Genomic DNA, 14,910 nt, shown 5'->3' on the forward strand with positions numbered 1-14,910 from the left:
AACTTTCAGATTCATAATCCTGTTATAATCAAGTCTAAAATGACTGACTCCCCTGGTAACTTCCTCCCACTTCTGAAACAAAAGATTGTCATCAATACATTTCAAGAAGTTGTTGGACATTTTGTGCGTTGCTGCATTACCCTTCCAAGAGATGTCTGCATAGTTAAAGTCCCCCATTACTACCAGGTCTTGTGTTTTGAATATTTCTGTTGTTTGTTCTAGAAATGCCTCATTCACAACTTCCTCCTGATTTGGTGAGAAGATCGGTTGTGTATCACCCCTGTTCTCTCCCTCCCCCCGCCCCCTTTTATTTACACAGAGACTTTCAACTAGCTTCCCTTTCGCCTTTTTCTGGACCTCATAACGAGTGTACGTATTTTTGATGTATAATGCAGCACCTCCTACCTTTTTCCCCTGTCCATGTTCCCTGAAAAACTGTATCCCTCTATACCAATATTACAGTCATGAGATTTATCCAATCAAGTCTCTCTAAAGCGAATTAAGTCATAATTTAGCTTATGGACTAATACTACCAGTTCTTCCTGTTTGTCCCCCATATTATTTGTATTTTTGTACAGACATCTAAGGCAAATTTCCCCTCTGTTTTTCCTCTTATTGTTGTTGTTTCCATGACCCTACTATAATTTTCCATTCCCTGCCGCTCCTCTCCCCCCCAATATGTAGCCCTCTGTTTAGGTCACCATTTTAAATATGGGCTTTAGTCACCTGCATCCCTTGAACCTAGTTTAAGCCCTCCTCGCTAGGTTGGTGAGTCGGTGTGTGAAAATGCTCTTCTTGTTTAGGTGGAAGTTAGACTAGTCAATTGCTGAAGGTTTTTGTTGTTTTTTTTTTTAAAGTGACTAGGATAAGATTGCTTTTCTCATTCTGGGCACATCCATGTGTTCTAAAACTTTCCTAAATTAGTGTTGCTTGTTCTGCAACGTCCGCAGCCACTGTCTCCTGGACCCTAGAATATATTAAGTTTGGTCCTAGGAATTAGTCAAATAGATTCCTGCAGTTTCTTAGCAGCAGTATGCTGGGAGGAAGGGAAAGACTATTATGCCTCTGCAATAAAAGAATCACTGTCTTAAACATTTTGTTAAATCAGTCTACTAGAGTTTTCCATATTGATACCAACAGATCTTATAGTCCAGTCCTAGACATTAAAGTTGATTAAAAAATGGTTTAGTGTATTGGAATTTCTTACTAATTTTAACTGTATTTATAGTTGATGTCAAGTGGAATTTGGCAGAGGGGTGAAGAAGATGAAGGAGTTTATGGGTTTTTAATCAAAGACATTAGGAAAGAAGTAAACAGAGCTGCAAAACTGGTAAGAATCAAGCTCCAGTATTATCCCTGTTAATCTTTGTTTCATCATTTTTGCACTTTAAACTCAATAACAAATCTGGTTTGTAATGAATCTTTAGATTTTTTTTTAAATTAAAGAATGATTTTTCTTTACAAATGGGAAATATTGACCGTTGCATTTTTCATAAGTACGTACTGTACTATGTGTCATATTTGATTCATTTTATGGGGAGGTATATCCTACTTTCAAAAGTCTGAATTCTTATTTTTAAATGATTGTGTATATTGGCAAGTGTGTGTGTGTGTGTATATATATACACACACACAGTATACACATATATAGTAAATATTGACAATGGAAGTTGGCTGATATTTGTTACAGAAGAGACAGTGATTAAAACCCAATGAGGAAAATGTCATTTTCACCTGTCCAACAGATTGGGTGTCAAATTAATTAGAGTCTTTGGGACAAAACACAAAGGACTATAAAACAGATGGTATGGGTAGACCCTTACATTTTCAGGATGAAACAAAAACATTTAATGTTTTTGATAAGTCTAACTCGAATAGCTGAGCAGGAACCAGTTAAGAGAGCAGGTTGTCTAAAATATCCAGATTGCCTCTATAGCATCTGTTGAGCCCCAAACTGTTTGTATATTTTTATTGATAGAATTAACATATTTTAACAATGGCTGCACTTGTACACCAACCTTGGATACCATGATTAAAATACGGAATGCCAACTTATTTGTCAGAGTTTATTTAAGTCTTTGAAAAGTACATAAAACAGAAGTAAATTAGTAATGCTACAATTCTAGCTAGGTTTCAGAGTAGTAGCTGTGTTAGTCTGTATTCACAAAAAGAAAAGGAGTACTTGTGGCACCTTAGAGACTAACAAATTTATTTGAGCATAAGCTTTCGTGAGCTACAGCTCACTTCATCGGATGCATTCAGTCTAGCTAGATTATCCTCTGGAACAGTTCAGTATAGCGCCATTTCCTTTTCTATACTCCTTATGTCAGATTTCTTTTGTTAATGTTATAATTCCAGCAATTTTAATTGGACTTAAGTTTTAATGGGCTTTCATTTCTAAAACTTTCTCTTAGAAATGTAATATCTGTAAGAAAAAAGGTGCTTCGATTGGATGTGTAGCACCCAAATGCAAACGAAGTTATCATTTCCCTTGTGGGGTTCAAAGGGAATGCATTTTCCAATTCATGGAACACTTTGGGTAAGTGTTTTATTGTCAGGTATAATTACACTCCTTACTGAATGAGAGGTGCTCCTTTTTGAAATACACTTGCTCTTCTTTTTCCTACAAGAAGCGGGTGTGGGCATTATAAATGGCCTCCTAATTATCTATTTAATAGAAGAAAGAAAATCTATCATTTTTCTTACAGTTTAGAGAATCATATTTTGAGGTATATTGTCTTCTGGTTAAATTTTCCTCACATTTTCCACTTGGGCCCGAGGGGGATGAAATGCTCCTGTCTGAACCAAGAAGCAGCGAATGGATCATCTGATAGCCATGCCATTACTACAGCATACATATAATATTTGTGAAATAGTTTTTCAGTATTTTTAGGATGCAACTAAATGTTAACTCTTAATATTAGCACACATTTTAATGTTCTACATAAAATTGTGAAGTTGGACTTCAGCTTAAGTATCAGGTTTAAACTCTGAAAAGTAATTATAATAATGATTCCATTTTTGTTGTTTGACTTCAGATCAAATTTGCTCAATTTACAAATGAAAAATATTCTTTTTTTAACTGCCAGTCCTTCAACTTCATCCTGGGACCTGAAAGTCAAGCGGAATTATCCTTCAATGCATCATCACAAAAAAAGCCCCAACAACAAAAAGCCCCCTCCCCTTGGTTGCACTGGAACTACATCTACTGTTCAGTTGTATCCAGGCTCCTGCCGATAGTGTGTGAGCATAAAAAGAAAAGTTGATTCTTCTTATCCCAGGTTGAGTTTGCAGGGTTGGCAATGGGGGATGAAGAATAATTTAACTGGTAAACTGAACACGTTTTATATGGAACCAGTGAGATACAATAAATATAAACCCAAAGTTTATTTTTAGAGTAGAACCTCACTTTAAATTACTGATATTTTCTCAGTCTAACACATGCTTTTTCAAAGTCTCAATTAAATCTTAGTTTCTTTGGCTGTTGTGTGGGCTTTGTGGAATTATTGAGAGATTTTAAAAATTAAAATCTGATAACACCAAAGTAATGTATTGTTATTTTAATTAGGCGACACTTTTGTTTTAAGGACCAGAAATGCTTTGCTAGACCAATACAAAACCTTTGGTGTTTTTAGTAATCTTTTTGAACAACTGATCGGGAATCAGAGAATCCGTTTTCTTGCTATTTTATATTTATTTGTTTGTGAACATTTTTGCATATTGAATATATGTTTTTTAACCTGTTCTAAAATGATTTATTTCTAAACTACATATGTGAAAAATTAAAATTAGCAAAGTCTGCAGTTATGATACAGGTTATAGTGTTACTTTCTTTAGTATTAAAAACAATAGTTTAATTGTTTTTGAAGTTTAGTGTCATTAAGCAGAGCTTTAATTTTCTCTTTAAGGTCATATTGTTGGGAGCACCGGCCAGTTCAGAAACTTCCATCTGATGAATCTAGAGGCTCTTCACAGTGCACAATATGTTTGGAATTTGTTGAGCACTTTCCAATGTACAATATACTGAAAAGTCCTTGCTGTAAAAATGCTTGGTTTCATAGAGACTGCTTGCAGGTAAGACAACCTTTTATTCTGTGATGCTCACAACATTTTGTTTTGTACTTAGAATAATAGAACAAATTAATGTTTACATTCTTATTTTCATATTCAATAAATGTAATAAAGCCACATCAAAAATATAAGACTATAACTAACTTCTTCATCTAGCGATTCTGTTGATTATAGGTCTGGGAAAAAACTAACTGGTTTGTCCATGTTATCAGACCAGCAACTTTAAAATACACTCTTAGGGACTGCAAGATTGGGAAGATTCCTTTTTAAAGATGTTCTTTGAGATCTTCACACTTCAGGTTGTCTTCAGAAAGCTTCTACAGAAAGAAAGTCTGTTGGGACTTCATAAATGCCCTCTTGCAGCCCTGAACATTTAGAGCCCATATCATAAAAGGGTGATGTGGCCTTAGTTACTTCTGTTCCTTCATTCTCATGGCTCGACATGGGTGTAGGAATCTCTTCAGATGCGGAGTGAATTGGGGGGCGGGAGACGGGAGGTCATTGAAAGGAAAGCACATGCTTTCCTCCTGGAGATGATCTTACAAGCCCAGCCCCTAGGTCAGCCATTTCCCTTGTGAAAAGATAGAATGGGCCACCTTTAGCTTCTAAGTGATAAATCTAAGATGATCCTTGCACTGAACAAGTCAGTGCCAGAAAAGAATCCATGAGTATAATGCCCATCTTCAGGGTACCATGACCTTATTGGATACAAAAGGATGGAAACAGAGTAAATGTGAATAGTTCAATTAATTTTCTCTTCTGTTTTCTGATACAGTATCAAGCTCTGAGTGCTGGGGTATTTTTCTTTAGGTGCACAGTGTGCAATAATAAAGACAAATTTCAGAATGAAATGTTGAGAATGGGAATACACATTCCAGAAAAGTAAGTAACTAACAATAATTTCACAAATAATCCATATTCTATATACAACTCTAACTAAGTAGGATGATAAATCCAAAACCATGTACTTGTTTATGCAATATAACTAAAAATTGAATTATCATTGGGATTTCCTGGGTATCTACTAGCAATGAGAGCAGTTTATTTTTGTCTTAGGTGCAATTTGCTTCTTTTCAGAACGTTCCTCAGATTTGCAGAATACTAAATTAAGAGAAGCTGCAAATGTGTAGTGTAGGATAGAGATATATTACTACTAATCTACATTTTAGAGATAATATTCTATATATATAAATGCAATGTATTAGAATTTTTAAAAATTCTAGTATTTTTAAATATGGGCAGTTCATTTTTAAATATGGCCAGAGTATTTTTAAAATATGGACAGTTTAATTTAATATGGGAAAGCAGGTGCATTTCCCAGCAACTGCTCTCTCATCCTCTCCACACTGTATTTTCTTCACTTTCTTTGTCTGGCCAACGTGTGCTATCACCCCCTTTATACAGTAGAACCTCAGAGGTCTGAACACCAAAGTTACGAACGGACCAGTCAACCATACACCACATTTGGAACTGGAAGTACACAATCAGGCAGCAGCCGAGACCTAAACAAAAACAAACCAAATACAGTACAGTACTGTGTTAAACATGAACTACTAAAAAAAAAAAAAAGGCGGGGGAGAGTTTAAAAAAAATGATTTGACAAGGTAAGGAAACCGTTTCTGTGCTTGTTTCTTTTAAATTAAGATGGTTAAAATCAGCATTTTCTTCTGCATAGTAAAGTTTCAAAGCTGTATTAAGTCAATATTCAGTTGTAAACTTTGAAAGAACAACTATAGCATATTGTTCAGAGCTAAAAACATTTCAGAGTTATGAACAACCCCCATTCCTGAAGTGCTCATAACTCTGAGCTTCTACTGTAGTCAAGTCCTAGCTGTCTTCATTTCTTTCTCCAGGATCTGCTCAGGACTTCTCTCTTCTTCATCTTTCTTTTTCCTCCCTTCCTCCCTTAATTAACCCTTAAGAGTACTACTACAAACATTGTCAGTTCTACTTCCAGAATTGAGAAAAAGTATTTGTAATGCCTAAGGATGATTTCCTAGGGTATATGGATTAATCTATTTTATTATTTTTTACTGCTGCTTATTGCTATAGTGTCTGAATTTCTTCCACATAAACCCAGAAAGGAAAATATAGACATTGGGAACAAAAGGTTCCAACTTTAAGGTTGATAGATTATTCCAACATCTTATCAAGAAAACATTCAGATATTTTCTCTAGAGTTGTCAAACTATATAAAACACTTATGGATTTAGTTCAGAGGACAATCTTGCATAAAGATGGACTGTTTATCCAAATAGGTCCTTTCTCTCCTGTTATCTTATTGTTATTACACTGCTAAATGGTTGCATTATCTCAAATTATGCCATTATTATCAATCATATTTACATGCTCTGGGAGCTCCAATTTTAATGCGTGGCAAAGGAAAATAAAGTTATTTCAGTACATAAAGCTAAAATTATAGCACTAAAATGTTTTTTAATCCATGTCTGCAATATTTACAGAGATGCATCCTGGGAACTCGAGGAGAATGCGTATCAAGATCTTCTGCAGCGTTACCAACACTGTGACGCTAGAAGATGTCTGTGCAGGAATGGGAGAGACTATAGTAAACCTGATAGGTATTAATATACACACAGAGATTTTGAAGACCAATATGTTTAAAATAATGGGATGGGTATGGTATGTTACAGGCATCTGTCGCAGATAGAATGTTGAAGAGATTTTTAAAAAGTAAATAATGAAAGCTACGGCAGTTTCAAATAATTTATCGCAAGCTGGACATATTTATCTTATCAATATTTTACAACATGCATCTTATTTTGAAAAGTGATTGACCAATAAGACTTAGTGTACCCAGAGAATAAGAGCCAAGAGAGTTAGACAACAGGATTTATCTTCCGTATTCTATCTCTTCTCCAACACAAATAAAGCAGCAAAAGAAGTAATACCATCATCAGCATCCTTTAAAAATCAAAGAGAGGTAGCAAACTACTAAGACAAATTATTTTTTATTTATGCTTAGCTGCTAAAATATCAAGTGTATTAGAATATCTAAAATAGGTATCTTTGAAAGTACCTGGCTAAAGTATTGGACATATCGCAAAATTGACTAGTTCCAGTTGATCCAGCTATCTGATTAGAAAGTTTATGAGAAACACCCAGGTGCTGGGATTTTTATTAAATAGGGGGAACCTATGCTTCTTACTGTCCTTTGACTCCTTCCTCTCACTTTACACGTATACTCTGAACTTTCCCAAAACCTTACTTTGATCTCATTTCCTTCCTTCCCTTCACCTCTAAACTCATTGAATAGTCATTTACAATGGCTGTTATTAATCCTCCTCCAATTTCCAAAGAAGCTTCAATCCTCTCCAGTCTACTGAAACCAATCACAATAAGATCTCTAATGACCTCTTCCAGCTCAGATCTCAGGCTCTTCATTTTGTCCATCCTCCTTGACCTGTCTGATCTTTTCAGCACTGTTGATCATCTTCCTTCTTGACATCTTTTCTTCCACAGGGTTTGCAAAATACTCTCCTCTCCTAGTTTTCTTCCTACCTCTCTGACCATTTTTTCAATATCTATTTCAATGGGTTTTCCTTCTCCTTTCCCTCTGGATATCCCCAGGAATTTGTCCTCTTCTTTATTCTCTTTGCTTTACACTTTTCACTTTTATCTTCTCTTTGATGTCTCATATTCAGTTCTAATTTAACATCCCTAAAATTGAACTCCATATCTTCCCTCCCAAGTCCTCTCCAATTCACTTTGTCTCCATCACTGTCAACAATATCCAAGCTTCTGGTCACCACCTTCAAATTCCTGCACTGTTTTTCATCACCAGCCGCATCCCTTCTGCTTTGCCTTATTTTGTCTCCTTGTTGGCTTCTTTCATAAATGTCTCAGTATTCTCTTCCACAGTTCCCATCAGTGTGGAGCTTTCTGAGCTCATCAACAAGGCCCCTAACCTCTCCATGTATAAGTCCCTCTTGAAAACCATTTCTGTTGTACTGCCTATCGGAAATCTTGCTGGCTTAAATTGACAAGATTATAAAGTTTTGGCCAAACACCATGATGGCCCATTCTAATTATGTGTACACTGCCTCATAATTGTCTTAGTTTGTGAGCTCCGTTGAGCAGGGATCATGCCTTTTTGCTTTCTGTATGTGAAGCACCTAGTACATTGTGGGCGCTACTGCAAACAAATATATAATATAAAGATCTAGGCAAATACTTTAATAAAAAAAAAAAAAGTTTAAATGTCTCTTACAGAACAGTCCCAGCTTTTGGAAAGTGGTTAGGTTATCAAATACTGTATCATACAAAATGCTATTTGGAAAAAACAGCCAGGGGACTTTGAAAAAGTTGGGCTGTGGATCCCACAAAGTAGTGAAGGGGAAAGTAACTGGCTATGCAAATGTGTTGGCTTAAAAAGGGTACACTAACTGCTCCATAGCCTCTTTAAAACTGGATATTCTTCAAAACTGACTAGCATTCTAATCATTGCATTCAGATTTAGGCCTGGTCTACACTACACAGTTAGGTCAATGTAAGCTGCCTTACATCAACCTAATTATGTCAGTGTCTACACTACAGCCTTGTCCTGCTAGTGTAAGTGCCCTACTACACTGATATAATAACTCCACCTCCATGAGAGGCATAGGGCTTATGACAGTGTAGTTAGGGCTACACGTATGTGTAGATACTGTGTTACTTGCATCGGCTGTGTTGCTTATGTCAGCTGTTAGCTGTGAAATTGACAAGAAAGCCGGGCAGCTAGAGCCCAGGTGCCCCTGGAGAGCGGGACCCCACTCCAGGCAGGGAGCTGTGTGCGGCTAGATCCTGCTCTCTGCAGGTACTGGGGTGAGAAGTCCACGTGGCTGGATCCCACTCTCGGCTCGCAGCCAGGGCAAGAAGCCCGGGCAGCTGGACCCTACTCCTGGTGGGGAATGGGAAGGTGAGAAGCCCTGGGAGGCTCCCTCCCAACCCCTCACCAGGGAATGTTGGCTGTCTTGTCAATTTACAAGGCTTCTTGGTGCAGGATGGGGGCCAAGAAGCCAGGGCAGCTGAACCTCGCTTCCTGGGGGCAAGAAGCCCTGGGCAGCTCTGTCCTCCTGCCCACCAGTGGGGAACGTGGAGACAAGAAGACCTGCGCGGCTTCCCCCTCTCCCAGTGGTTAACGGGGAGACGGAGTGGGAGCACAGTCCACCAGGATTCTGTGGGGCAGCTGGGCTCCTGGCAGGGAGCTGCCAGCAGAGCCGGGAGCCTCGGCTTACAGCTCCCCACACTGCCCCTCTTAGGTCAGTGGAAGTGCTCCTGTGATGGCTGTAAGATGACCTAATATAGGTTAACTTGAGTTTTTAGTGTAGACATACCCTTAGTGTGAATTGGGAGTGCACCCTCTTTGAAAGAGGATACTGTGCAACCCAAGGGGCTAACTATATATCATTTAACTAGAGTTTGGTAAATAATAAGGGATTTGTGGCTATCCTATAAGGGTAGGTGGATTGGATTTACTGCCCAACAGCCTTTGTTTTGACTTCTGTCGTTTCCTCTGTTAATTCTAAGTACAGTGTGTTTTTTCTTTTAGTAAATGGGAAATCAAATGCTGTCAGTGTTGTGGTTCCCGTGGAACTCATTTGGCCTGTTCCCCAATACAGTCATGGGAGGAAAACTGGGAATGTCTAGAATGCAGAAGTATCTTCGCTAAGTCAGGTAATATTATGAAATGCTGGGACATAGTTTGATGTTTGGGTTTTTTTAGGGCTGTCAAGCAATTAAAAAAATTAGTCTCGATTAATCGCACTGTTAAACAATAGAATACCATTTATTTAAATATTTTTGGGTGTTTTCTACATTTTCAAATGTATTGATTTCAATTACAGCACAGAATACAAAGTGTACAGTGCTCACTTTATATTTATTTTTGATTACAAATATTTGCCCAGTAAAAACCAAAAGAAATAGTATATTCCAATTCACCTAATACAAGTACTGTAATACAATCTCTTTATCATGAAAGTTGAACTTACAAATGTAGAATTATGTACAAAAAATAACTGCATTCAAAAATAAAACAATGTAAAACTTTAGAACCTATAAGTCCACTCAGTCCTACTTCAGCCAATCACTCAGACAAACAAGTTTGGTTACAATTTGCAGGGAATAATGCTGCCCACATCTTGTTTACAAAGTCAACTGAAAGTGAGAACAGGCGTTTGCAAGGCACTATTGTAGCTGGCGTCACAAGATATTCACATGCCAGATGCACTAAAGATTCATATGTCTCTTCATGCTTCAACCACTATTCCAGAAAACATGTGTCCATGCTGATGATGGGTTCTGCTCAATAACGATCCAAAGCAGAGCGGACTGATGCTTATTTGTTCATGATGTTCATTTTCATCATCTGAGTCAAAGGCCACCAGCAGAAGGTTGATTTTCTTTTTTGGTGGTTCAGGTTCTGAAGTTTCCACATCGGAGTGTTGCTCTTTTAAGACATCTGAAAGCATTCTCCACACCTCATCCCTCTCAGATTTTGGAAGGTACTTCAGATTCTTAACTCTTGAGTCGAGTGCTGTATCTACCCTTAGAAATCTCACATTGGTACCCTCTTTGCGTTTTGTCAAATCTGCAGTGAAAGTGTTCTTAAAACGAACCTGTAGTGGGTCATCATCCGAGACTGCTTTAATGGCAGAATGTGAGTAAAACAGAACAGGAGACATACAATTCTCCCCCAAGGAGTTCAGTCACAAATTTAATTAACGTGTTATTTTTTTAACGAGCCTCATCAGTATGGAAGCATGACCTCTGGAATGGTGGCCAAAGCATGAAGGGGCATATGAATGTTTTGCATATCTGGCAACACCAGCTACAAAAGTGCCTTGTGAACGCCTGTTCTCACTTTCAGGTGACATTGTAAATAAGAAGCAGTTACCAGTATCTCCTGTAAATGTAAACAAACTTGTTTGTCTTAGCAATTGGCTGAAGAAGAAGTAGGACTGAATGGAGTTTTAGGCTCTAAAGTTTTACATTGTTTTGTTTTTGAGTGCAGTTAGGTAAAAAAAATCGACATTTGTAGGTTAAACTTTCACAATAAAGAGATTGCACTACAGTACTTGTATCAGGTGAATTGAAAAATATTTTTCTTTATCATTTTTACAGTGCAAATATTTGTAATAAAATATAATATAAAGTGAGCACTGTACACTTTGTATTCTGTAATAGAAATCAGTATATTTGAAAATGTAGAAAAACATCCAAAAGTATTTAATAAATTTCAGTTAGTGTTCTGTTGTTTTTAATCGCAGTTAAATTTTTTGAGTTAATCATGTGAGTTAATAGCAATTAATGAACAGGCCTTGTGTTTTTTATGTTTGTTTTAGGTTAACTTGACACCAGTATATTTTTCAGAAGAATAATCAGGTTTTAATTTTACAGGGAATTACCAAAATCAGAAAAAACGCTCGTTGGCTACCTCAGAAAAAATAGACGTTACTGGTCATTTGTTGGAAGAGCCCTCTCCCAAGTGTCCCAGACAGTCACCTGGATCCCAGCATGGCTTTCTTCTCAGGTGTGTAATTTTGCATGGGATGGAAGCAACTGCTTGAAAAAAATACAGAAGAAATTATTATATGAAATAGAAGAAAATATTTGTTTTATGAAATTTAGAATGTGAGAACACCACACTTATTTTCATCCTACAGCAAATACTTCCTTTACTGAATTGCAGAACTAGGCTCCCAGGAATCCATATTTATGAGTGAAGTAGTCACTTGTGGTACATGTTTCGTGAGTTGGGCATAAACTTCTAGTTTTAACTCACTAACCAGAGACTGATATGCAAACCAGTCTATTGAATTAATAATCCTTCAGTTGAGCACTATATTAAGTGCCCTTACAAAAGCAATATTAAAAGAAACTTGAATATTTAAAGTTAGGCCATTTTTAGCTTAATTTTAATGCTGCAGTGGAAAATTAGCTCTTCCCAAAATGTATACCAAATTTCTTTTCTCTAGTAATAAAGTATATCTTAACTGCAGTTTTAATATTTTGTAGTTCAGTTTTGAAATTAAAACAAATGCAGCTGATAAGGTTCTCATAGCAATTGAAATATTAATTTATAAGGGCTTGCAGTTCAAAAATATGAGCCTGCCTTTATTACTCTTGTATTTATAAAGTTCTTTCATTTGCTTTTGAGGCAATTCCAAGAATTTCTTGCCTGCAGTATCTCATGATACTTTGTCTGCTTGTCATCTAAACAGTTAATGAAAACATTCATAAATATCAGAAAGATGGGCTGGAGGACTAATTATTTTTCTTTGAGTATGTGTCCGTGTGAAAAGCCTGTCTCTGTTTTTGGGGATCACTTTGCCCCTTTCCACCAGGCGTGGTTACTATCACAACAGACAAGTGGGTGTTGGGTGTCATCTCCCACAGTTGCTATGCTCATTTCCACACACAAACTATTTTCCCATTCCTCTTCAGGGACCCTTCTCCTGTGAGGCCATTACAAAAAGAAGGGTCTTGTTGTTTTGTCTGGGAGCTATAGAGGAGATACCTAAGAGCACAGGGGAGAGGCTTCTACTCCCAATATTTCCTTATCCCAAAGAAGAAAGGGAAGAGGGGGGTATCTTTATCCTACCCTAGACCTGAAGAGACTGAACAAATACATATGCCATCTGAGTAACGCGTGCTTCAACCATCTCCATCCTCATGATGGGTTCATGGCTCTTGATTTAGATATCCTCTTGGCCTACAGGAAGTACTTGAGATTCATGGTGAGGAGGGAGGAGCAAATAACTCTCAGTATAAGGTACCGCCATTCAGATTCTTCACAGCACTAAGAATCTTCACAAAGTGTCTAGTGATGTGCCTGAGAAGACTGTTTTCTCGGTGCTCTTACTAGTATGAAAATGAGTGAGCTCCAAGTATTTATGGCTGACCTTTCTTCCTTTCATAACATTTCATAGGACAAAGTGGTGGTGAAACCTTACTCCAAGTGCATCCCAAGGTGGTTTCAGATTTCCATCTGAACCAACCTATTCCCAAAGCCCAATGCTACATCAGGGGGAATTTACCTATGCGGGGTATCTCCAAAGCCTTATTTTACTCACTGACAGAACCAAACTGTTCAGGCATCTCCCTGGTTGTTTCTGGCTGTACCCAGCCATTCCAAAGGCCAGGCCATCTCATCACAAAGAATATCTAAGTGGATAATACAGTGTATCTTGCTGTGTTACCAGTTGAGTGATGTACCTCTTCCACTGAACAAGAATGCTTACTACACAAGAACTCAAGTGTCATTCTCTGCCAGCTTCAGAAATGAGCCAGTTTTTGAGATTCACAAGGCACCCGTTACATTTTGTGAAGCAGTGTACACTGGATTTAGCTGTCAGGGCAGATGCCATGTTTATTAGAGCAGTACTACAATTTGTTTGACTGATGCAGCTGATATGTCTCATCCCACCATCCAGAGGGGTTACTGCTTGCCAGTTACCTACCGTGGGATCCACACTGACATTTACTCGAAGAAGGGAGAATGGTTACATACCCTACAGTAATTATGGGGGGGTTTTCAGATGTTGTCGTCAATGTGGGCTCTCACAACCTGCACTCTATCCCCAGTTTATGAGCCACACCTAATGTGGGCTTTGAATCGTGAGGGAACTGAGGGAGGATCACAGTTGCTCTGCCCTTTGTCCTAACAAGTCCAGGAGCATGATAAGGCACAGGGTGCATGCACTGCCCAAAGAAACACCACTATTTTAAAAAGAAAAGGAGTACTAGTGGCACCTTAGAGACTAACCAATTTATTTGAGCATAAGCTTTCGTGAGCTACAGCTCACTTCATCAGATGCAATCAGCGGAAAATACCTGTCACTATTTTAAAGAATCTGATACTGCACACTTGAGGTGCATGTGCACCTACAGTGGGACCCAAACTGATATCTCAAAGAACCCGAGTTACTGTAAGATAAGTAACCGTTGTTTATCATGGTGTAGTAACACACCTACTGTAGTTAAGGTTAAGTTACATTTTTGAAGGCTCCTGTGGGACTACTGCCCTCATTCCATATGTACTAATCAGCTGGCATTCCTTCCCTTGGTTTCCGCAATACAAGAACACACATGTATGTGGCGGGAGATGGCAGTGCGATTTATCACCTCTGAACTGCAGACTCTGGAAAGTTAAAGTTTCAGTGCTAAGGGCTCAAATGCCAGGAAACTTTACTTTTTTATTTTATTTTATTTTTCTTTTGAGGGTACATGCAAGTTTAACTGTCCCTCTGGGGCATATAAGAGATCAAATAACTGATGACTGTTGTGCACAGAAATTGTACATGCAGCATTCCTCTTTCTTTCCTAGTTCCTGAGTGCTTAATTTTGCAACCTTAACATTGCTTTAATTTTTTTTGCATGTAAATATAGGAATTTTGCCATCTTTGGAGCTAAACAAAATCAGAATATGTGTAACTCTAGAAGACTTAACAGGAACTTACAACATTACTTAGTAATTAAAAGGCGAGATAAAAATTGCAGCAAGTTATTTCGGTAGTGTGTGTTGAGCTGGTGCCAACTAATACCAGCACTGGATCATACAATGCAGTCTACCTATGGGAGTAACATAACTTCATTTTTTATCATTACTTAATGGATCTCAAGGATTCTCAAATTTCAGTGTGTCCTATCTGGGATATAACACTGTAGAAAACCATAGAACAATTATGCACTGAAAAAATGGAAGTTACAATATTTCCAAAGACAGAATTTATTCCATTTCTAGTACTGAATGGTGGTGGTAATGTCAGCATTTCTATGGTTCAGAAACTATTAGATTATATAAAATAGAGTTGGGTCTGAGGAATGCAAGGTAAATTA

The 14,910-nt window shown here is 37.7% G+C and overlaps 1 protein-coding gene across 3 annotated transcripts in view; it reads left to right on the forward strand.

The window, feature by feature from the left end:
* Positions 1-14,910, forward strand: part of G2E3 (G2/M-phase specific E3 ubiquitin protein ligase) — a 55,102-nt gene that overhangs the window by 24,608 nt on the left and 15,584 nt on the right. Inside the window, exons 5-11 of one of the 3 annotated variants that reach the window (XM_048852394.2) lie at positions 1,229-1,330; positions 2,415-2,539; positions 3,909-4,074; positions 4,847-4,953; positions 6,534-6,650; positions 9,620-9,744; positions 11,470-11,602. In XM_048852394.2, the coding sequence (XP_048708351.2) occupies positions 1,229-1,330; positions 2,415-2,539; positions 3,909-4,074; positions 4,847-4,953; positions 6,534-6,650; positions 9,620-9,744; positions 11,470-11,602 (875 nt within the window). The remainder of the gene's footprint in view (positions 1-1,228; positions 1,331-2,414; positions 2,540-3,908; positions 4,075-4,846; positions 4,954-6,533; positions 6,651-9,619; positions 9,745-11,469; positions 11,603-14,910) is intronic. The other 2 variants (XM_075129742.1, XM_075129743.1) reach the window with 2 other exon arrangements.

The sequence above is a fragment of the Caretta caretta genome, chromosome 6 (genome assembly GCF_965140235.1).
Source record: "Caretta caretta isolate rCarCar2 chromosome 6, rCarCar1.hap1, whole genome shotgun sequence".
Lineage (NCBI taxonomy): Eukaryota > Metazoa > Chordata > Testudines > Cheloniidae > Caretta > Caretta caretta.